The 23,511-nt window shown below is 34.3% G+C and overlaps 1 protein-coding gene across 6 annotated transcripts; it reads right to left on the bottom strand.

The window, feature by feature from the left end:
- Positions 1 to 160: 160 nt before the first annotated feature.
- On the bottom strand, positions 161 to 23,111 carry LOC106162048 (uncharacterized). 6 transcript variants are annotated; one of them, XM_087000611.1, is made up of 39 exons: positions 23,093 to 23,111; positions 22,830 to 22,907; positions 21,815 to 21,951; positions 21,140 to 21,215; positions 20,612 to 20,757; positions 20,284 to 20,397; positions 20,010 to 20,062; positions 19,604 to 19,669; positions 19,145 to 19,243; positions 18,692 to 18,788; positions 18,188 to 18,375; positions 17,763 to 17,879; positions 17,402 to 17,572; positions 16,936 to 17,058; positions 16,266 to 16,469; positions 14,894 to 15,000; positions 14,431 to 14,600; positions 13,840 to 14,069; positions 13,065 to 13,226; positions 12,384 to 12,530; positions 11,864 to 12,010; positions 11,528 to 11,607; positions 11,054 to 11,165; positions 10,585 to 10,740; positions 9,911 to 10,120; positions 9,590 to 9,730; positions 9,179 to 9,329; positions 8,655 to 8,820; positions 8,157 to 8,252; positions 7,768 to 7,891; positions 7,212 to 7,376; positions 6,456 to 6,659; positions 5,983 to 6,162; positions 3,042 to 3,136; positions 2,587 to 2,814; positions 2,240 to 2,344; positions 1,419 to 1,539; positions 970 to 1,115; positions 161 to 502 (listed from the first exon to the last, which is right to left on the bottom strand). In XM_087000611.1, exons 3-39 carry the CDS (start codon positions 21,846 to 21,848, stop codon positions 256 to 258), a joined length of 5,178 nt encoding a protein of 1,725 aa, XP_086856737.1. In that variant the 5' UTR covers positions 21,849 to 21,951; positions 22,830 to 22,907; positions 23,093 to 23,111; the 3' UTR covers positions 161 to 255. The 6 variants fall into 6 exon arrangements, with proteins under 6 accessions (XP_086856737.1, XP_086856736.1, XP_086856735.1 ...); XM_087000610.1 differs by lacking the exon at positions 23,093 to 23,111 and adding an exon at positions 23,004 to 23,063; XM_087000609.1 differs by lacking the exon at positions 23,093 to 23,111 and having other exon boundaries at positions 22,830 to 23,086.
- Positions 23,112 to 23,511: the final 400 nt, after the last annotated feature.

Below are 23,511 nucleotides of genomic sequence, written 5' to 3'. Positions count from 1 at the left end.
TAAAAGCAGTCAACAGCATTCTATGCAAAAGGCAAAAATATCAGTTATTGTATCAAAAAATATGAATGAATTTTGAACCATTAAAAAGATGACAAAATGAGTGAGGATGTATGTAATGCATATTTTAAGTGTCTTTGGAATGAGTAATGAGTGTGAAATGGATGCAATTCAAAGGAAAAGTCAGCAGTTATTGGGCACCTGCTAGAGTACAATCTTGCAAGTATTTATCGAATGAGTCTCGTGTCAAGTCTCATTTCATTCATATATGTTGCCTGGTGATGTTTCCACCATTACACCACTATTCAAGGGGCTCCGAATCCTGTCAAATTCATTCATTTTTAGTGAGTAATCCAGTCCCTGAAGAGTGCCAGCCATTGCTGCATTATCTCCATCTCTGCCCGTCATACTGAGATTAAATTCTCCTGTTGGTAACATGGCTTTGGCTCTTGTTTGTGACCTTGCTATGATGTCGTTGATTTCTTCAAGGTGAGTTTTATTAGACCTGAAGAGAAAAGAAGGTATAATATATAATTGTTAGATAAAATGCCACAAGGCATTTTAAAGTGCTTGATTTTTCATTTAGCTTAAGTACACATTGACTTCAATAAGGGGTTCATGAAAAAATCTCCTACATATAACTGTTCAGGTATTTCAGGTTACAAAGAAAAACATATTCTAAAGTTAAAGATTTTATGCCCAAAAATTGATGGGTATCAAAAACACTCCTTCAAAAATGTTTTTGACTATTTGTGAGTTTCATTAGAAGAGACGGAAATTAAATACCCCATCCTGATAACATATTTCTACATCATGAAAAAACATATGTATGACAAGATGGATCCAAATTACTGAAAAAATGGCAGAGCAATTTGACCCCTCCCACTCCCCCATCCACCAATCCTCCCGAGTTTTGTTATACTAAAATCTCCCTTTTATTCCAACTGCAATGGCTGTTAGACATAAACTTACTTGTCAATAGTGGTATTCCTCATCTTTTTGATTTGCGCCATCTGAATCCTAAGTCTCTGATTGTCTTCCTCCAGAGAGCGGAGCTGTGCCTTGGTAAGGGAGTGCATGGCTCTCTCACTGGACAGCTCCATTTCAAAACCATCAATCTAAATGCAAAAAGTAAAGAAAATTACAACAAACACCAGATAAAAAAAAAAATAAATAAACAACTGCTGTAAAAATTACTCAACTAACCTGAACTTCACACCTGACCTCAGGCCCATAAATGACATATTAGATGAGTCTAGCAAATCTACAGTAAAACTGTATATGTACCTTCCAGATTTAACAGTAACAAAATTGTGGGGCAAAAAGAAAACCAAATATAAATACTATAATTATACCATTATCATATGTGCATTTATCATGGTGTCATAAAATGTTAATACCCATCTGTCTATAGATTTTACCTTGTTCTTGTACATTTCAAGCAGCTGCATTTCTTTTGCATTGTCACCGTTATGGCTTCTAGTTTCTTGTTGGAGGTGCAGCTGTAAGCTAAGCTCTTGCAGCATTCTGATAATTTCTGCCCTAGAAAGTGCAACAAAATGTATACTTGTAAATGACTTGTTATAAGCCAAGCAGGATTTAATTGAACACTAGTTATTTTTAAAGTTTACTTAGGGAAGTGGGCAATGAGTTGTGTCACAGTCAGGTTACTCTTGATCACATTTTGAGAGAGCTGCAGTACATAAACCAAATTGTATTCAGTGGACTGAAAGAAATGTTGCCAAGATACATGTATCAAACCAGGCCCGTAGCCAGGGGGGTTCGAAAGAACCCCCCTTTTTGCTGGAAAAAGGTCCACTCTGGGTAAAATTGGACCTAGGTACATGGGGATTATATGGTAAAAGGTCCACTTTTTCAGAAAAAGAACCCCCCCCTTTGAAATTGCTGGCTACGGGCCTGCAAACTGTGCTCTCAGAAAAGAAAATCATATATATTGCATAGTATTTTTCATAGGTATTTGAATAGGGTATACATGGGTGTTTATGGAAAAGTTGTTTAAATTACATCACAAAATATGTGGGCTTTGGCATTGATATCATGCAGTCCGGCTAATAAATATAACAAGGGTGCGCATTTACCATTTTACATCAGAGTATAATCACCTTCAAAGCTAAACACAGTGATGAATTTTCGGAATTGCCCCTGTCCAAGGGTAAGTATGGGACCAATGTTACCTAAATACTAAAAACATATTATGTGTGGCATAGGTGATAGTGCTTACTTGATACTGTCATCAGTTTTGCTGTCTTTGGTATCTTCATCATCTTGATCTAACTTTCCAACAACAAGTTGTAGTTTCATAAGATCATCCTCCAAGTCATTGTTCCTGAAAATAAAATAAGAGATGTAATATCAATGTTTAAATATTCACAATAATACAATGATGTGTTTCTTGGAAATTTTGCTAAATGAAGTTATGTCCACAGCAAGGAAAGTGCACATTTCCCGTAGTAAGTTAGGAATCCTTTTGATATTTCAAAAAGATGAAATGCAGTGCATGCCTACACAACAGACTTATAAAACAACCAATAAATGAAAACCTCATAGTTTTGGGCATGTTTTCATTACCTTTTGTCCAGCTTTTTCCTGAGGTCGGCTTCCACTAGCACCTGGTCCTGCAGCTCCCTCAGCTGACTCTTAGCCTCACTTAACTTCTCCTGGAGACTGAGATGTTCCTTATGCATCTTCAAATTTTCTTTGTTTTTGACTGCCACCAAGTCTCGAGCCTGTTCAAGGTCTGCTGTGAGGTTTTGCACTTGAAGGCTCAATTTATTTTTTTCACTCATGAAATGGTCTCTGAAAAAAGAAAAAGAAAAAAAAACGTTACATTGGAAATATGAAGTGGAAAACAAAAATTCAGGCATCTCTCATTGTACTGTGCTGGCAATTTCAGTATATGATACACCATATTGTATACTGAAATAATAATGAGTACTTTATTTCTAAAGGCTCAAATTCTTATAAACAGTAAGTATAAACAGGTTGAACAAAAATGTTTTGTTTAAATCTGTGTACCAACTTACAATTGCTGCTTTAGTTCCAAGGTTGTTTTCTTATGTTTACCACTTAAACTGTACTTCAGACTGTCATACTGTTGCCTCAAAGTACTGTAATCTGCCTGGAAAATCAACAGTTCAATGATATATTATTGACAATGAGGTTAAATATTACTGAAAATTGTTTGAAGAGAGCAAACACCAGCTTTTGCTTATTCTTAGAATTGTCACTGCTGAAATTAATGATCTACAATAAAAATACACTAAATGTAATGTTCTATGCTAAAAACCATTTTATCAACTATTTTGTTTGAATGCTGTAACTAATTTTATATCACAAGATAATAATTTTGAGTAAAATCTGTCCTAAAGTCTTATTCCTCAAGTCCAGGCATTTTTCATTTATGGCAGTCTCTTTTTGTTTTCAGTTAAAAGGACATTATGAATTCCACCTGGAATTTTTACCAGGGATGAATGTGGAAACAATATATGTGAACTAGAGGATCAGAGAGGCGATACCGCCTCCGAATATTGTACCACCAGCTGGAGCAAGCGCATTCGTATAGACCCCCACATACACAAAATAAGGGACACAGCCACCAGTTTTGTGCTTGACAAGCTGTAAAAATGCAATCAACAAGAATTTTTAAACTTTTGCAAAAAATATATATGGTACAATCAAATTTAAGTTCTTCGTAAGATAGGTCAAGGGTCAATTTCAAGGTCATAGTAAATTGCCAGTATATGACTTCCTATTCAAGTTCAAGAGTAACTATGGACCTATCTCTGCCAGTTTTGGAGACAAAAGGAAAGCAAAATTTGCAAAGTTCAGTTCATGGTGAAAAGTAGGTCAAAGGTCAATTTTAAGGTCACATTTAGATTGCCAGTATATGACTTCCTATTCAAGTTCAATAGTAACTATGGACCTATCTCTGCCAGTTTTGGAGATAAAAGGGAAGCAAAATTTGCAAAGTTCAGTTTATGGTGAAAAGTAGGTCAAAGGTCAATTTTAAGGTCACATTTAGATTGCCAGTATATGACTTCTATTCAAGTTCAATAGTAACTACGGACCTATCTCTGCCAGTTTTGGAGATAAAAGGAAAGCAAAATTTGCAAAGTTCAATTCATGGTGAAAAGTAGGTCAAAGGTCAATTTTAAGGTCACATATAGATTGCCAGTATATGACTTCCTATTCAAGTTCAATAGTAACTACGGACCTATCTCTGCCAGTTTTGGAGATAAAAGGAAAGCAAAATTTGCAAAGTTCAATTCATGGTGAAAAGTAGGTCAAAGGTCAATTTCAAGGTCACATTTAGATTGCCAGTATATGACTTTCTATTCAAGTTCAATAGTAACTACGGACCTATCTCAGCCAGTTTTGGAGATAAAAGAAAAGCAAAATTTGCAAAATTCAGTTCATGGTGTAAAGTAGGTCAAAGGTCAATTTTAAGGTCACATTTAGATTGCCAGTATATGACTTCCTATTCAAGTTCAATAGTAACTATGGACCTATCTCTGCCAGTTTTGGAGATAAAAGGGAAGCAAAATTTGCAAAGTTCAGTTCATGGTGAAAAGTAGGTCAAAGGTCAATTTTAAGGTCACATATAGATTGCCAGTATATGACTTCATATTCAAGTTCAATAGTAACTACGGACCTATCTCTGCCAGTTTTGGAGATAAAAGGGAAGAAAAATTTGCAAAGTTCAATTCATGGTGAAAAGTAGGTCAAAGGTCAATTTTAAGGTCACATATAGATTGCCAGTATATGACTTCCTATTCAAGTTCAATAGTAACTATGGACCTATCTCTGCCAGTTTTGGAGATATAAGGGACTAAATGTTATAATTTTGGAGTTACCATAATGTGCATTAAATTTCGTACAGAAAAAATTAATTAAAATAAAGAAAATGTCAGTTTGGTCAAAATTCTTGAAATAGGAGGTGCTCTGAAGTTTCAGAAGTTCAAATTTGATGAAATAATGTCATTTTTGAACACAAGTTGTCTGCTTTGCCAAGCCTTATGTTTTATTTTTCCAGAGTTCAAAATTTATTATCCATTACCGTACTGCACATTTTGCTTTTACCACCAATATGTACTTTTTGATACAGCGTAACTCAAAAACCGTATGGAATAGGAAAAAACGGAGACCACCTTCAGTGTTGGGCTTTACATGCTCTACAAAATGCAAAAAAGGATGGGTCTCTAGCATTAACGGTTCCCGAATTAGAGACAGTTTTCAGTTTCGGTATCTTATGGCCGCTACTCCCGTGAAAATGCACCGATTGACCCCAAATTCATGGAGATGAAAGATGACCTGAAGGGTAACACTTTCCAATAATATTATTGGTTAAGTCTGTGTAGTGTCTGAATAACAGGGCAAAAAAAATTTTTTTCGTAAAAAATTTCATTTTTTTGAAAATTTTGGCCCATTTGACCTTGAAGTAAAGGTCAAAGGTCAAATCCAAGGGTATATTTGAAATCTACACATATGACTTTTGGAAAGCCGTCTATAGAAATTTTTCCCATAACTCCTTCCGTAGGGTAGATAATTAGCATTTAATTTTGCCATTTTTAGACAAGGGTGCATTGTAATGAGTGCCACACCCAGACCCCAATACCGACAAAGCCCAAATTTTACGTGGAACGAGTTGAGATTATAGGTGACCTAAATCCATGAGATGGGTATGGGGGCCCTTACCGTCTAGGAGGAGAAGCGGTAACGGTAGCCGTCCGGCGGAGCCGGCGGAACGATCCGGACGGGACCGAAACCATGTGTACCGCCAGCGCTAACGCTGGTGGTACAATAACTCCAGCTCTAGCTTCAGCAGAAGAAGCTGATTGCTCTTCATATGGTCACTAGCATTTGCAAAATCTCGCTTCCAAGGCATTTAAACTTAAGATAACTATAAAATATCACAATTTCAGATCAATAATTTTCTATCTGTATAGCATTATTTGGTATGCATACCTGCAATGTGTTAAACTGGTCAAGCAGTGACTGCGCTTTAGATTCATGAGCATGTGCAGTGGTCTCCATATTGCTGAGATCATCTCGACATTTTTGAAGTTTCTCGTGCTCTATGTTGAATGCCCTTTCTGTCTCATTCAACTTCTGCTGCAGGTCAATGGTTATCTGGTCATCTGTAACCTACAAATTATGTGTTTCTCTTTTACATACATCCATGTTACAAGAATTTAGATACATATGGTTGGAAAACCAAACTTTTTTTTCTAATTGAATGTGAGTCTAGGACCTAAAAATCTGCCCTTTCTCTCTGATTCAACAGGTAAGTATAATAATCTAAACTAACAGATAGATGCATGGCTTTTTACTGACCAGAGTAGTATGGGCAAATACTAGTATTGTAATCAATAAAATATTAAAGATTTATTTTTGACAAGATGCACATAAAGTGTACATAGGAGTGTCTAAGGCTTTACCTTCCTCTTCTTAACCTCCTCAAGCTGCGTTTTATAAGTATCAATCTTTTGCTCAGACAACTTTCTCAAGGTGATCTCTTCATGTAGCTGGGTTTTTAAGGAGTCTATGGTCTTTTCCAATTGTCTGTTATTGTGAAGATAGAGCTCCTTGGTTTCATTTGCTGCTGTCAGGGACACTTCTAAGGTCTTCAGAGTAGCATTTGTCTGAAAAAATAATAAAAGAACAACTTCAACATCATTGTTTTGATGTCAGATAATATGATTGGATAAAAGTTAATAACAGAGTTGAGGACTATGCAATAAATGAATGTTTAATGTTTGTGTCCTCTTGTGTCCAGTTCTGGATATTGTGTCCAAGATGTGAGAATCCTAGAAATGCTATGAACATACAAAATCCAGTGACTACATTGACATGACCACACAAAGTGACCTGTGTGAACAAAAATGAAGGGAGCCAAGGCAGATGGATGTTTGTATTACAATGTAGCACTATAACGCTACTGATCACAAGGCACCTTCAACCCCCCAACCCCATCCCAAAAGCCCCATCCCCACCCCACCTGCCCAGCTGTTGATGTATAAATAACTATTTGCAGATGCAATAAAGCACAAGTCTATATTTGGTTACAGTTACACAAAATATTCTATGATCTGCTGAAAACATAATACAACATAAATGTGCACTATATATATATACATAATGGTTTGGAGATTAAATGTGTACCTGGTATATCAACATGGATCCACTTAGCTCACCTTAATGTATTTTTCATTACGGTCCAACATTTCTGCTTCTTGTTTGACATTTCTGTCAGCCATACTCTGCCTAAGGTTTTCTGTCTGCTTTTGATGCTTCTCTTGCATTTCAGAAATGGTCTCCTTTAATCTGGCTATTTTAGCCTTTGCACTTTCTGAAGTTTCCTAAATTAAACAGGTTTACATCAATAAGAGTTAATTAGAGCATATAATTTTCTATTTTTGTAATAGGACAAAGCATAAAAGAAATGAGTTTGGTTTTCTCCCTCCAACAAAAAAAAAAAAAAAAAAAAAAAACCATTAAATTTACCCAATTTTGAAAACACATCCTAAACATTAAGTGTTTAGTTTACAACTTTTTATTTTTCAAACAAAAGTCGCACACCAAAAATGATTCCTGAACTTTGATTTTGTAAGATCTAAGTGTACAAAAATCCCCTTTTCTTAAAAAGTCTGTAGACAAAATTTGAAATCTCCCCTCCCCTCTTTTAACAACTGACAATATATGAGAGAGAGAGAGAGAGAGAGAGAGAGAGAGAGAGAGAGAAGGAGATACCTGCAAGTGTCTATTGCTCTCTGTTAGAGACACTTTCTCTGCTTTCAGAGCACTGTTCAGCTGCTTTAGTTCCTGAACTTCCATTTCCATGGCCGTTGCCCTGTTTTCCAGCTGTTGCCTGGCTCTGTAAGTGAAGAAATAATCAATAACCAGCCATGCAGCCAAAGTTATGACAAAACAGCATGTGGCATATTCTATCTTCTCTGATTCTCCTTTCATGATGTGTAAGCAGGCTACACACTAATGTGGGCCAAATTCTTAACTTTCAATTTTTTTTACATATGTTCGTTTATCTAAAAAGAGTGCAAATATGAAGGCTTAAAATGAAGGAGCTAGAACACATGTGAACTGAAGCTCAGGTTATGTTAAACAGAAGAAGCTCCACATACTTAGTTTCTCCCTCCAGGTCCAGTAGGGTTCTACCATAAGTATTCATCTGAATATCCTTCTGCTTGAGCTGCTCCTTCATCTCCTTCAGCTCCATTCTATAATAAAGAAGAAAAACAGGGATAAAAGGATAAAATACAAGTTCATCTTTAATCTGAAAAAAAAACAAACAAAAAAAAAAAACTGATATTAAACAGCATAAAATATTCCTTTAAATGATATTAAACAGTACATGACTTACTGTTAAATAACTGGAGGTATGCCAATATTCTAAGAGAATCAGCGTGTAAGCACAAAATAATGATGACTTCATTCACAAAGACAAAGTCTGATAAAACAAAAGTAAATCAAATTGTTCAAGAGGGCAGAAAGAACAGACAGTCAAAAAAATAAATAAATAAATAAATAAATAAATTAATTAATTAATAAATAAAAAATCATGTCTTATAATTTTCAGATCAGAAATATAAATGATATTTACATATTTAAAAAAGGCATACTTTGTTCTTTTTAGTTCTTCTTCTACAGATTCCTTTTGCCTAGATATCTTCACCTTCTCCATTGCATATTCATTATGTACTGTTTCAACTGTCTCAGAGCACTTCTCTTGCAACTGACCAATTAATTCATCTTTCTCTGATAATTTGTGACACAGTTCTTGCAAATCTAAAATGAAAATGAAGGTGAATTATATAAAGAAAGTACACAATACTTGATTTTAATAGAGTTCACTGATTGGTGTTCGTAGTAATCTGTAGTGGTACTACTTTATTTTGTGGTATATCTGTAGTGGTACTGTTCTGTTTCATAGTACTATCTATATATCTGTTGTAGTTGTACTTTGTTTCATAGTACATCTCCAGTGGAACTGTTCTGTTTCACAGCACAATTTCCACATATTCTTACGTAAAACACTCAATACTTATATATTTCTCTCTTCTAAATTACTACATAATGGCCCTCCATTCATACTTTTTACACAATAATACACAGATTACCTTTTTACGGTTTTACAGATTCTTACCTGAATATAAACTTTGCTTGTCTCCTTTCAACTGCTCTACCATGTCCTGGCTAGCCGACAACTGGCCATTTAATTTATCAACTCTTTCATGTGAAAACCTCAACTCTTCTTCCAATCTACTGATCTTATTTTCATCAGCCCTAATCTGTTCCTGGTAAAAGAAAAACCATGGATACAATGAGCGACTAGGCTCGGATAATACAAATACTCAGAGATGCAGATCAAGGCAAAGTGGATATGAAGCAACAGACCTGAACCTATGTTTGCCTATTGTCTTTTTCAAAAATACAAGTCTGCATCAAAGACATCAGTATATTCTTTGGAAAAATATATAAAAACAGGTCAACCTTAAAAAACCCAGAATAAACCAATGACTACATGTACCAATTAACAAACAAAAATTTTAATTACCTTGAGCTTTCCAGCAGCGCTTTTCTCTGTTTCAAGAGTTACAACTGCAAGTTCATATTCCTGTTTAACTAAATCAAGTTGCTTGGAGGCCATACCATATTCTTGTCCCAACTGATTGGATGCACTCTTTGCTTCAGAAACCTAAAAAACATAGTAATGAATGAGAAAATGAAAAGTGGCCTATATATATATTGTAAAATTTTAATTTAAAAATGACAATTTTAAACTATGTCTGCTTGGAGCAGAGAAAATGCTTTGATGAAGACAAAAGAATCCAAGATTGTTTCTCTTTTGTTAATAATTTCCTACCATGATATTTACCTCTAATTTGGCAGCAGTTAGCCTTTTTTCCAAACCAGAACTAATTGTATTCCACTTTTTACTTTCTTCCTGCAGCTGCCTGGTTTCTTCTTCCAACTGGGATACTTTCTTGCGCAGACGATGCATATCTGTCTCCAAACTCACAATATGATTCTCTTTCTCTTTGAGCATCTCTTCAGTCATACTGTGTCTGTCTTCTTCTGTTTCAAGCTGTAAAAGATTTTTTAAGGCTTAGAAGTATATCTGGATCCACTAATATATCTGTGGAGTAGAATTATCTGTGAACGATTTGGTCAACTATACCACACATATAACAAATTGATGATGAAGTTAAGTCACACATGTAATCATCAACCTTACATCTTGTGGTGCAAACAACACAAATTTTAAATATAAATTTGAAAACATCAAAATAAATCTTATACACTTAACTTCTATTTTACAGTTGCAAAACAACAAAACTGAAGACAAGTTTTCCAATAACCAAAACTTATTAAAATGTTGGAAAAAAGAAAAAAAACAGAAACAAATAAATTCAGTCTGATATGGTGGAAAAGATGAAAGTGTTCAAATTGATCAATAATTTAAAGCACTGTATATACAGTAACTATATAAATGTCATTTTTCAGTGTACAGTGTAAGACTTCAAATATTTTTTAAAACCTCAAATGTACCTTTCTTGTTAGTTCTCCTATCTCCAGTCTCTTTTCCTCAAGCATCTCAATTTGTTTGGCAAGCTTCTTCTCCACTTCATATTTTTCCATCTGAATTTTGGTTCTCTCATTGGTGAGATACTGGCTCACTTCAGTTGCAGATGACATTTCCAAGGCCTGTATGTGCATAAAATATATTGTTAGAGAAGGAAAATAAATAAAAAGGATAAAAATATAGATGCCTTCTCTGAACAAGTAGGAGCCCAAAATAAATGGATAATTATTTTAAAATTAAATGTATAAACAAATTTCATGCCGAGACAAATATATCTCAGAATACATTAAAATACTGTTAGAAAAAATAAATAAAAACATTCAAATATTTTGTGCATCCTACTCTGATGTGCCACTTAAATGAAAATGAGCAAATACATCAATGTGCAAATAAGCATTTTTTTAAATTCCCAAACATTCAAAATTACATTAATACCTTCTGTTCCATCCCAAATGTAAGTTTCTCAATCTCCTCAGTCTTGCTGGCACTCTCTTCTTTCAGCCTCTCAATCTGCCTATTCAGGGAATCCAAGTCCTGTTTTTGATGGCTGGAAAAATAAAAATAATAACCTTATGACCAGCAAACAAAGTACTTGAAAGCACATAAGTCATTTACTGATCACAATTCATGTTTTTCTTCTTTGATCTGTAAGCAAATGCATTATGGGATAATAAAGTAGTTACCAAGGATACAGAGCAACAATCAAATTGACAGTGTCATGTTGCAACAATGGAGTTACCATAGTTACATTGCAACAATGGAGTTACCATTATAGTTGTATTGCAACAGTGTTGTTACCAGAATTAAATGGCAACAATTGCACTGTGATTGTTTCATTGCAATACCTCAACTACATGCTCAATAAAATAAGAATTACATTGGGCACATGGTAGCATAATCAGAACTTACCTTATTGTAGCTGAAAGTTTCTCAATCCTGGCCTCCTTTGATTCAAGCAAATGTTTAAGTGTCTCCATTTCAGTGACCACCTATTTGTGGAAAAATGTGATAAATTCATCATATCTAAGCTGAAAACTGAGCAGCTTATTGACAAAAATATTCATGATGCTTAGACTAAACGCTTACTTTTTTGAAGGCTGTCGACAGTTTTGCATGAAATTAATCAAGCATTTTTCACAACTGAAAGCTGTATATTAACCAAAATGCCCTTAATGTCTTCAACACTACAAAGACAAGAATTAAAAAATTCAAAGTGACCTAACCTATTTCTCAAAAAGAGCATACCTCTCTAGACTTTTCATTTAATTCCTTATTGCTCCATTTTAAGTTATCTTTGAGTGCTTTTATCTCAGCCTGTAAATCACTTTCTTGATTGTGCAGCAGTTTGTTTTGTTCTTTCTCCTGGTGTAGCAAGGACTGTAGATTTTCCACCTAGACAAGAAAGAGAAACATATTATCAAAAGACCAGAAAAATTGGCAGTAATATCTGCGATGCTTTCAACTGATTAAAATTACATGTTATCAACATTAATACCAAAGAATTCTATTACAAAATTCACAGAATCCAAGAATCAAAAAACACTTTTTTTTCATTTATGGCAATGATAATAATACCTGACAAAAACCTATTGATTTAAAAACCAAAGATAATTATTCAGCAAATTTCCATGACAAGAAGAGAAAATAAAATGTCAAGTAAAGTGAATATATAAGACTTTTTATATCTACCAGACACATGAACAATTTGCCTATTAAATCTCTTTGGGTAAATGTATTACATCATTACAATAGCAAGGAAACAAACCTCTTTTTTCATATGTATCAAATTTTCTTGCTCCAGGATCAGTTCCTGCCTGGTCATCTGTAGTTCATCTTCATTCTGCATGAACTGAGACTTGAGGCTCAGGATTTGCATTTCTTTTTCATGAATCTCACTCTGGAGCTCAAGTTTCTAGAATATCATAAAAATGACATGCAGATAATGATAGTTGAATTAAGTCTGATGCAATACAAAGGCAACTTAGAAACATCGTCTGTGTAGTGTACATATATACTGTAAAAAAGATGTACACATAACAGCAACTTGTTCAAAGACACATTTTTAAAAAAATCCCATACATAGAAAACTTTGGTGCTGCTTATGACTTTGTGTTTTAACATTAAAATGATGAAATTACACAGTAAAATGAGATAAATAAATAAAAAACTGACAAAATAATTGTTCACACCAGTTTTGCATTTTGAGCCATTTCCAAGAGATTTTGATAAGTTTAACCCAGATGAGTCATTCTCTATTTGTTACTGTGGGAAACTTGACACATATATGAACAGATGCCTGAAGCAAAACTGTAACAGTGAATCAGATTTCAAGTTAGAGCAATCTGGAGGGTTAACATGAACAGACTGCAGCTAGTATAGAGTGACAATTAAAAATGAAACAATAACAACAACAGCAATTTTTCAATTATGAAAAATAAAATCTTACAAAAGATTCTGCATGTTCTGCAGTCTGGTTCTCCCAATTCTGTTTTAATCTAGTTAATTCTTTCTTCAACTTGTCCATCTGGTCCTGCATCTGCTGCTTCTCTGCTGTTAAATGCCGGTGCTTCATCTGCCACTCACGCAGCTCAGACTGGATGCTGTGATTCTATTCATAAAAAATAATAGATCATCAATGTGTCAGGAGTCTTACATCTTACCAAACTGAATAGTAATGTTTTAAATGGAAACAGCAGTAGCATTGCTGAAAACTCAATGTTCTTGTAAATATTTCTTTTCAGTTGCATTCAATCTTTCATGAAAAAGTTTGTTTTTTTTTACAAGGTATTGCTATAAACTGAATATTTAAAATCTAATAAGTGAAAAGCAACTTCAACTTTGCTTAATATATACATTGTATACTTAATAAATCTTTTTACCACTCAAACTTTAGAAGACCGAAATTAAGACTTGTACAAATTGTAAACAGTAACCATAAAATATATGACTAGGAGATATCTAAGGGTGCATTCCCAGAGATTTAGATCGATCCAGGGATTTAGATTTAGATCGACCTAACTCCCTGGGGGATCACGCTAACTTGCAGTCAGCCGAGTGCGCACCATAGTTAATTACCCCCTTACAGCTTTTAGTAGGCGGGACAGACGCTTAAGCTGGCTAAGCTGACAGTAATCTAGTGAGACTCCCCACAGGGATAGATCAATCTAAAATCTATGGAAATGGGGTCTAAGAGTTCCATCAAAGCAGAGCAAAATATCTACCTCAGCTGTTAGTCTATCAATTTTTTGCTGCTTCCTGTCTGACTCTCCATGTTCTTGCTGCGCACCATAATTTTCAAGCTCTCGCAGTGCTTCTTCTAGAGAATGCTCTTTGGTATCTAACTGTGTGACGATGGTTTCTTTTTCAGCCTCCAAAAGCTTAATGTTCCGCTGCTGTTGTGCTATCTTCCCTTCTAGGATTTTGATTTCACCTTTTAAAGTTTCTATTTGAACTGCAATATAAACATAACAGGCATTTATATAAATTAATTTGTACAGGAATTTCACTTCATTTCCCACATATCAACATACACTGAAAACAAAACATACTTCAAAACTCTGAATTTTTCATATAAATCATCAAATATGATTGTAGACAGATGATTTATCATTTTCCAGATACTTTTCTACATTTTCTGTACTCTTGGATCTGAAACATTCTTGTTGAGAAGCAAGATGTTTTTGTGTGTGTGTGTGAGTGTTTTTTTTTTTTTTTGCCTCAGAGCTGAAACATGAAGTGCCCAACATAGAACTGCCAGCTGTTAAAATAAGGACACAAGAACAGATGAAGACTGTAGAGTTTGTGTTCTTTACCTTCATAGTGCACAGACCCCACACTATCAGCATTGGCAGCCATTGAGACGCCACTGTCCAGACCAGCCTTTAGAGAAGTATTTTCAGCTTGCAGGCCAGCTACTTGGTCCTCCAGGTGTCTTACTTTTGTGATAGTTTCGTGTTTTTCTTTTACCAAACTGTTGATCTGACTATTAGGGAAAAAGGAAATATTTGAAATGTCATAAAATCATCACATTAATATTGAAATAGGGATCAAATTCACTCATTTAACTTTTCAAAATTTTACTCAACGATAAAAATCTAAAAGAGCACTAAACCTTTGTTACAATTTTAAGGTATATACATAAGCAAACATTCAACTTTTTATGGTGTGCACAGTTATTTCAACAATCAAAATTCTGTTAAAGTCAAATGTCCCAGTCCCATCATTTGAAATCTTTGTATCATTTTCAAAGGGTCACTTAAAGTTAGCAAAACATACAGCTTTAAAGTCATTTCCAGCTCCTGCATTTCCTTGGTTTTATCATCCAACTCCTCAGTCAGTCTCTTGAACTTGTCCTCATAGAGTTTCTTTTCAACAGAAAGGTCCTGGAATCATCATAAAGCATTGCCTATCAATGATGTATGCCTCAAATATCACTTCATTTCCAAGTATTGTCAACAATACATTTAAATAAATATAATATATATACAAAAAATAACATTATAAACTAAAAGAGAAATATATTGAATCAAACTGATATCTTTTTCAATAAAAGTTGTGTACTCCTTTTAAAATTTTGTAGTTAGCTTGCCTCATCTGGGAGTGAAAATCATCCAAGATAGCCCAAAGTCTCACAACTTAGTGTAAAATCAGGTAAAACTTTTCAGGAATTGGAAGGAGAGTGGGGCCAGTGATAATGGCAGACTAGTGAATGCAGTGTGCAATAAGTAAAAGCTGACAAAATTTATCCACAGATATTTTCTGGTTGTTTTAGAACTCTTAAATATATGCTCTGTAAAATTATAGTCTTTTGCACAACAGTAAATATTCACCATGTTTTGAATTTTGCTTTTGTATTACATACTTCCTAAGACAATATTCTTGGCACATGTAACAGTTTCACCCAATCAAAGCTTTATGGTTAACCACAACTCAGGCAAATTCTCACGTTTTCTAATCTCTGTGCTGATGGCCTCATTTTAGGCTATTTCAGATGATTTCCATCCATGAAGTGTGAGGAGTGAATGATGGATCAAATAAGGCAGACCATAGCAAATCCATGATTTAAGTCATTTGAAAAAGAAATATTTGATTTAACATTGCAGCATGGTCTTCCCTGCCTATATTGGGATTAGTGATTTCACCAAGAAGAGGGTTAATTTCACCAAATCACCAATAAGATACCAACAGAGTTTAAGCAGTGCTAAAAGAAATAATAAATATGCAATAATGTTACAATAGGTAATGAAAAGTCAAATAAAGAACAAAAGTTATGAGACAAATGAAGCAGAAATGTACATAATCAACAACATAATAGTCAAAATAGTGTCATACACAGAAAAAGAAAAAGCAGAAACAGAATTCTATTGAAAGACTCTGAAATACACCATATACCCGGTAAGTAAGTGAAACATATAAGACTTCTACATGTACATGTGTAATACAACTCTGAGGACACCTGTGCAAGGAAAAACGGTAATAAGAAAGACAGTAAACGTCATATTAACCATAAAGAGCAATACACTCCAAACTGAAAAAGATGAACAGAAAATGGGTTAAAAGGTGAAAGTATCAACAGCAATTAGTGCACCTCAAACCAAAGATGCAACAAAAGAAGAGTGGGTTACAGGAACTCTACAACAAAGCAAACCTTCTGGTGTTCCACTTCAGGTGACTGGTCATAATACTGAATACTTTCATCTTTTTTGCTAGGACTTGTTCTTGATGGTGAACCATACTCATCACCAGACCCATACTGTTTTAACTGATCTTTCAGAGAAGACAGTTTTTGTTCTAAATGTTTGACCTTCTCTTTTTCTCTATGTAACTGCCTCTTAGCCTCCTTTGCAGCAACCTACACATTCAATACCCAAGGCATAAGAAGTTGATAACAATCTTATATTCAAGTCATAACTTTATCAAAACTAAACTTAATATATCCTGATTAAACATTTGAACTAAAAGTAGAGAGGCTTGAGACCCCTCTTGAGTATGCACCACTCACCAAATATCTCCACATCAATGATATAAAAAAAATCAATCATGGTACTTATGTCTTAATTTTCATATAACAAAAAAACTTGATAACTCATAATGTGTAAGATCAAAATAACACCAAAACAACAGTATGTCAATAATTGTTTCTACATCTGGCTATAAAAAAACAGAAGCTGTATGAGATTATCAACTGTGAAAATTCCTTAATGTTAAAAAAATATTGAAAATGAAACTTAAGAATGTTACATAATAAATCAAAGAAAAATCTCCTAAAATAAAACATTCTGGTGTATCAAACATGTATGAGTGAATACAAAAACTACCTGGAACTTAGCATTTTCCTTGAGGAGTTTATCTTCCACCTCAGACAGCTTAACAGAACGGTCTGCCCTCTCTTGTTGCAGACGTTCTTCTGTTACTTTGAGACGCACATCTAGAGACTTTACCTATATCATCAATCAATGACCCATTTAAATGACATATATGCATAGTATCAACATAATCTAAACAGCTAACAGGCAATAAAGGTAATAAATCAGTGAAGTACACATAAGTGTACATAAAACTTTCATTTACTTTTGATAATAATAGCTATCAAGACTGATAAGAGCAAGCAATATATATATAATCATGTGGGATTAATCCAGTTATCGTGAGTCTGACAATATACCTGAAAAAAAATCATGAAACATGAAAATGAAACCATGTTCATCAAACATAATGGAAAATATGTGATAAAAAATATGCTACATTCTGTCATCAAAATATTTTTCTTTCAAGGAATCTTACCTGTTTTTCTGCCACCAAGGCACTGCCGCCCAATTCTAACTGTTGTTTTAGTAAGTTGTTCATTTCTGTCAGCTTGGCAATTTGCTGCAGACTTTCTTTCCTTTTTTCCTCATCATCTCTCCTTTGTTTATCACTCTGACTAAGCAACGATTTGACTTTACTAAGTTCCTCCTGAGTGAAAAATAAAAAGACTAAGATTCATAACTTTTTAGTCATATTTAGTGTCACTTACACTGCTTGTATTAATCAAAGAATATCAATATTTGTAAATGCATTAGTGTATTTTGAAATGTAAATAACTGAAAGAACATTCAAGTTTATTTAAGTAGTTTTAGCAATCCAACTGAGCATGATTTTATACCCGTAAAGAAGCAGACTCTGCCTTGTATGCAGCCACAATCTTGGACTTATCAGAAGCTTGTCTAACTATATCAGAGGTTCTCCTTGCAGCATCCAGTTGTTTTTCAAGAGAAGAATTCTGAAAAAAAAAAGCACTCTGATTAGTTTTTCAATTTTACACTTTAATTATATGTAACATACACGTAAGAATTATAATCCCTCACTGAGCAAAGTGAGGTGATTGATTTGGCAGTTTTGGAGAGGTGAAGTGAAAAAATGAATAAATAAATGAAATAACCAAAAAGGTGCAGTTCCTTCTTTCTGATTTTTTGTTTGTGTTCAACTTCTGCATGTTTTAAGATTGGCAGAGACAGACTTGAGTTCACCTCATTTTAAAATTGCCATTCTCCTCTTATCATTCAAACATTATCTACTTTACCCTCTCACCTCAGCTGTGAGAATTTCATTTTCCTTTGTGAGATTGGCAATTTGCTTCAGCAGGTCTTGCTTTTCAGAGTCTGCTTCTGTTCTGGACTTTTTTCTAATAGAGGACATTTCAGCACTCAGGTCATCTTCTGTTTGTTCCACTCTGTGCTGGGCATCAGCAAGTTGTCTTTCCAGGTTCACTATTTGTGCTGATATTACAATTTACTTACATTATGATATTAATTCACATAGTATTACGCAATTTTATCATTTAAAATAAAGAAATTTTAAAATGTTCCATAGACCAAACATGGATGATTTGCCATGTTTGAGCAGTAACATAAATCTAAAAGCAAAGATATACTGTATGCAATGTGAAAAATTTCACCAAATTCACCAATAAGATACCAATGAAGGTTAAGCAGTGTTAAAAGAAAGCCTTATTTCCTGCCTGCTACCTCCATACCCTTAAATTTCTTCATTCCTCATATGGATAAAAAGTACAGAACCCTTTCCACCACTCACCTGTAGCTCTATTATATTTTTCTTTCAGCAGCTTGTTTTCAGTCTGCAAACTGGTAACTTCAACTTGTAACTTTCTGTGTTGACTTTCTACTACTTCCTAAAAAGCCAAAACAAATGAAGATATTAAAGGAGTAATTCTTATTACTTCATGCAGAAATAAAGCAAGATGGTAAAAGTGGGACAATATTACATACACCATTCATGAGCTTCTAAAAGCTAAAAACTAGCAAATTTCCAATTTGGTTTTGAAAAAATGGAGTCATTTTTAAAACACCAAGTCCTATTGAACACCAACAAACTATTTCCTCATCCTCTTCTATTACAATGATATTCAGTCTCAAACACTGACAAAATGCAAATGATGTTTACCGGTATCTTTCATAAACCTGCATTTTTACTTGATTAAAAAACGAACAATAACACACACAAAATGAGACTGTTACATTATTATACCTTTTCTATAATATAAGAGCGGAGTTCTGGGCTCACATTTCCACCCAGAATGGAATTGAGTCTTTTTCTTGGTGTGTATGCTCTGCTGCTGCCAAAACTCTGAAAATAAAGCACATGAACTATCATACATTCAATCAAAAATTTTTTCTCAGCCATCAAGAAACATGTGCTTTACTAGTGCCATGTATGCTTTGTCTTTGTTCCTCATCCCTTTTTACTACTTCCAATGGAATTTTCATTTTTTGTGTACTGTACTGTACTGTACTGTACTGTAGTCAAGCAGTCTGTGGCCTCAAGAATAAACATGTGCACTAGCCATTTTCTATATTACAAAGGCATACTGGTATCTTATTCACTGAATTGGAACAGTGCAGATTTAATTATAATGCAATGACTGGGTCATTTACAACAATGTCATATACTGTTAAAGTCTTTTGTTCAATTACACTTATATATTACCCTTTCAGAAGTAAGGTCCTCATCCAACATGTTGCTTGGAGTACTTCTTAGACTGCCAGCTGTACCCTGTGGATTGAAAAAATTTGATATATCAAAAAACTTTTTTATCAATATCTTCCCACTACAATTTCGTGAAATGTGACCCTGTAAAATACTGTAGCATGTACTTGTATGACAGTCTGTGATAACAAACAAAAAATATTTGCTCGGTGATTGTCAAACATTCTCAATTCATCATTATCTTCAGGGGAAAACTTAATGGGATATAGAATTTTATTTTTTCTTAGCACCTTTTACAAATATAAGTAAATATTCTCATCGAGGATTAAGTCAGCTAATACATACTTTAAACACACACATATGTAATTTAAATAAGGCTAATAAACACAGACATTAAGGTACCTACATAAATTCTTTCATTTCTTCTTGGAGTTAAATCACTATTTTCTGATGGTGAACCTACATAAAAAGCACATATTTGAAAAATGTTCATTTGATAATAGTCCAGAAAAATTGGATACAATCAAAGCATTTATCCTTCTTACTTATAAAATTGGTCAAGGATGTCAATATACGTATATATCAACTTAGCTAATTGGTTAAGCTTATGAATGTTTATATATAAATAATAAGCTTAAAGCCAGTTATCGTGGAAATCAAAACAAACAAAGAAAACAAACCTGTTTTCCCCATTTCTAGCCTTGGCTGCTTTGACAAAGGTACCCCTATATTTAACAGATTTTTCTGAGAGTTTACATCAGTCCTGCTGGTTGTTCCACTTGCTTCCGATTGATCTGCTCATGAATTTTTAAAAAGAAGGCTTCATAATACACAGTAAACCAAGTTCATTTTACTTAAGCTACATGTAACAAGACAAAGTCTTACTTATTCTTTATGTGTCCTTTGCCTATTCAATGTTGTGCTAACACAAGAATATAATAACACTGGCATACAGCTTCCAACATTTTTAAATACGCAGTTTCAAAATTTAAAATTTTGATCAATTACCTGCTACTGAATTACTTGCTGTGTTATCTTCTTTCTCATCAGCCATATCAAAACGTGGTAATAAATTAGTTTTACTTCTCCTGGGGGGCAGCCCCGGATCTCTTTCGCTTTGTGCATTTTTCTGAAGACGAGCATCGGATGATCGCCTTTGGAAAAAGTTCCAATACCGAATTTTATTCATGTGCAGCATTGTTATTCCATAAAAAAGGCTAGTCTTATAAAGAAAAGCTGCACAAATGCCAGCAGTATTATTTATCAAACTAACTTCTCTTGTCATAAATATCTATTATTACAAAAGATTAAGGTCCACTGTATAAGAAACTGACTTACCAGTAAGAGCAAAAGGAGAAAGTAACAATTCATTCAATAAAATTACATATCAATAAAATAACCAGGAGCTGATACAGTCTTTTTGAAAAAAAAGGGGGTGGGGGATAATAAATAAGCTGTCCTAATATGGTTCACATTATTTTATGAAATTTCAATCTTCAAACAGCAACTGATGACATATTGGGCTACAATACTTACAGGAGATTTTCTATAGATTCCTTGAATCTATTCCTAGGAGGACGATCTTTACCTTTACTGGAAGTCCCCAAAGAAGCTATAAAAGAAACAAGCAATAAAGGAAATAAATATACACAATATTTTTTGTAATCGTATTACACCTTTATGGAATTGTTTCAGGTATTTAGGCAGGTGTTATAAGGTTGGTACATGTACTATAGCTTCTAACTAAACCACTGTCAACATAATAACTATTAAGATGGCTTCCTTGGTAAACTCTTAAATTTGCTTCCCTTCTTTTACCTTATTCTTTTCTTCTTATGCTCATTAGTAGACCTCTTAAAAATTCACATTTGTCATAGTAACACATGAAAGCAGTACTTTTATAGAAATATCAAGGTCCATCACCTTGGACTAATGAACCTGCTGCTATTCCTCTTTACACATGCTCATACCCATCCCCGCTTTGAGTATATTATTAGGACACAAACACACATACACACATGCAAACACACAAAAATATGCAAACATATACAGGCTCCGAAAGACACTTCTTGATAAATATACTTTAAAATGGGATGGGGTAAATTGAAAGATCGTTGCCATATTCCTTAATAAAACAATGGATACTCCCCTGCCTACTGCGGATATTCTTATGTGGAATCTCTAAAACAGGCAAATTCATAAGTATCTTACCATTTGAAGCATTCTCTTCCTTATCCTCATTCATGTTGTTTTCTTAAGACAACCTGTTCACAATATTAGAACAGGAGTCCAAATCATGAGACAATTAAGTCTTTTTCCTCTGTCAATCCATATTTATCAGCACCCGTCTTGAAAAAAATTGATAAATGAGATTTTATTAGCCACAATTTACAATTAATGCATCTCAACACATTTCATATGCCATCATCATACTGCAACTGGTCAATCTGTTTATTCTGGACACCACTCGCATTCAGAAAAGCGGAATAACATATCTGCAGATCAAGTATGGCGACCCACTAAAAAGCTTGCCACTTCATCCCCCATTAGACAGTGAATAGATTCCCCCCCCCCCCCCCCCCCCCCAGGGATTACACAACAAGTATTCAAGTAGGTCGGCCATATATGATCTGCGGATCGGTTAGTCTGTTATTCTGAACGCGCTCGAAGAGATTATTCTAAACTAGCTATTTTATCAGCAACTAGCTACTGTTTCTGATAACTGAAAGCCAAGGTGCTGAAAATGGGCCTGGTGATATCTGGCTCTGTGAAATCATTCTGAAAGCTAAATTTTTAGGAGCTATTTTTAAAATAACACATTGACTTTTAAATTAACTTTAAAACCCCTGTGCATATCTTCTTTGGATCCCTTAATTGCAACTCTCAGGTTCTCAAACATGTAATTACAGTACATATAAAATGTAGTGAAGAGACCAAGATCAATATACTTAATTGTGCTTTGACATAATCAGTCTTTAGTCATTGTATATCACAGCTGTTATTAATATATCTTGGACCATAACCGAATAGTAGGCTACATGTACGAGTACTTGTATAGTAATTACATGTACTAGAAGTCGTTGAACTTGTTTCTACGTACAACTTGCCCAGCGGTTGTCAAATAGGCCGCCAATTGGTGTTTTGCATGCAGAAAAAAAGTAAAAAAAAATCGTGAAAGACGAATCGTGAAAACATTATTCCTACAGCTTCATCTGTTCACACTTACCGTGCTTCTAGCTTGTCCACAACGCTTGCAGTTGTTTACGTTCTCACCTCGCTTAGTCGTTTTTAGCAAATGCAGGGTCTAATGGAGAGAAGAAATCGACTTTTACATAGTTATAGATGGTCTCAAAACACCAAGAAATGCATTACTAATTTAACTCATTACTCAAACACTTGCATTTTTGCGTGCCAGTTCTATTGATCTTATTGTTTGACATGTAATTTGCTGGAGCGTTGTCGCCGCTTCCCCACTCAAGATTGTATTACCCATAATTCCTCGCTAACACAAATAACGAGACAAGTCAAGGAGTGTTCATGGACACTGACAAGCGGCAGTTCAGCCGGTTCAGTGAGCTACATTTTTGTCTTTTGTTTTGACGGAACATGTTCGTAGCAAGCGCAGGAAAGCAACCATATCTCCGATGGCAGAATGCAAAAAAAAAAAAAAAAAAAAAAAAAAAAGATTACCGTTGTTTATGCATATTGGAGTCTTTTTGCAACTGACGTTTTTGATCAGGGATATATTAAAGACCGATGGAAAGAACAGATTTTTTTTTTGGGGGGGGGGGGTTACAGATGAATTCATATGTCAAATAGCACATTTAAAAGTATAGTAAAAATGAATAAATAATTAAATGTGTAAGTTTTTTAATCTCTTCATTTTGATTTAAAAGTAACTTGGGACG

Source organism: Lingula anatina, chromosome 1, assembly GCF_051362555.1.
Source record: "Lingula anatina isolate TDL-2025a chromosome 1, LinAna3.0, whole genome shotgun sequence".
NCBI classification, from domain to species: Eukaryota; Metazoa; Brachiopoda; class Lingulata; order Lingulida; family Lingulidae; genus Lingula; species Lingula anatina.
This window is presented reverse-complemented; position numbering and strand designations above follow the sequence as displayed.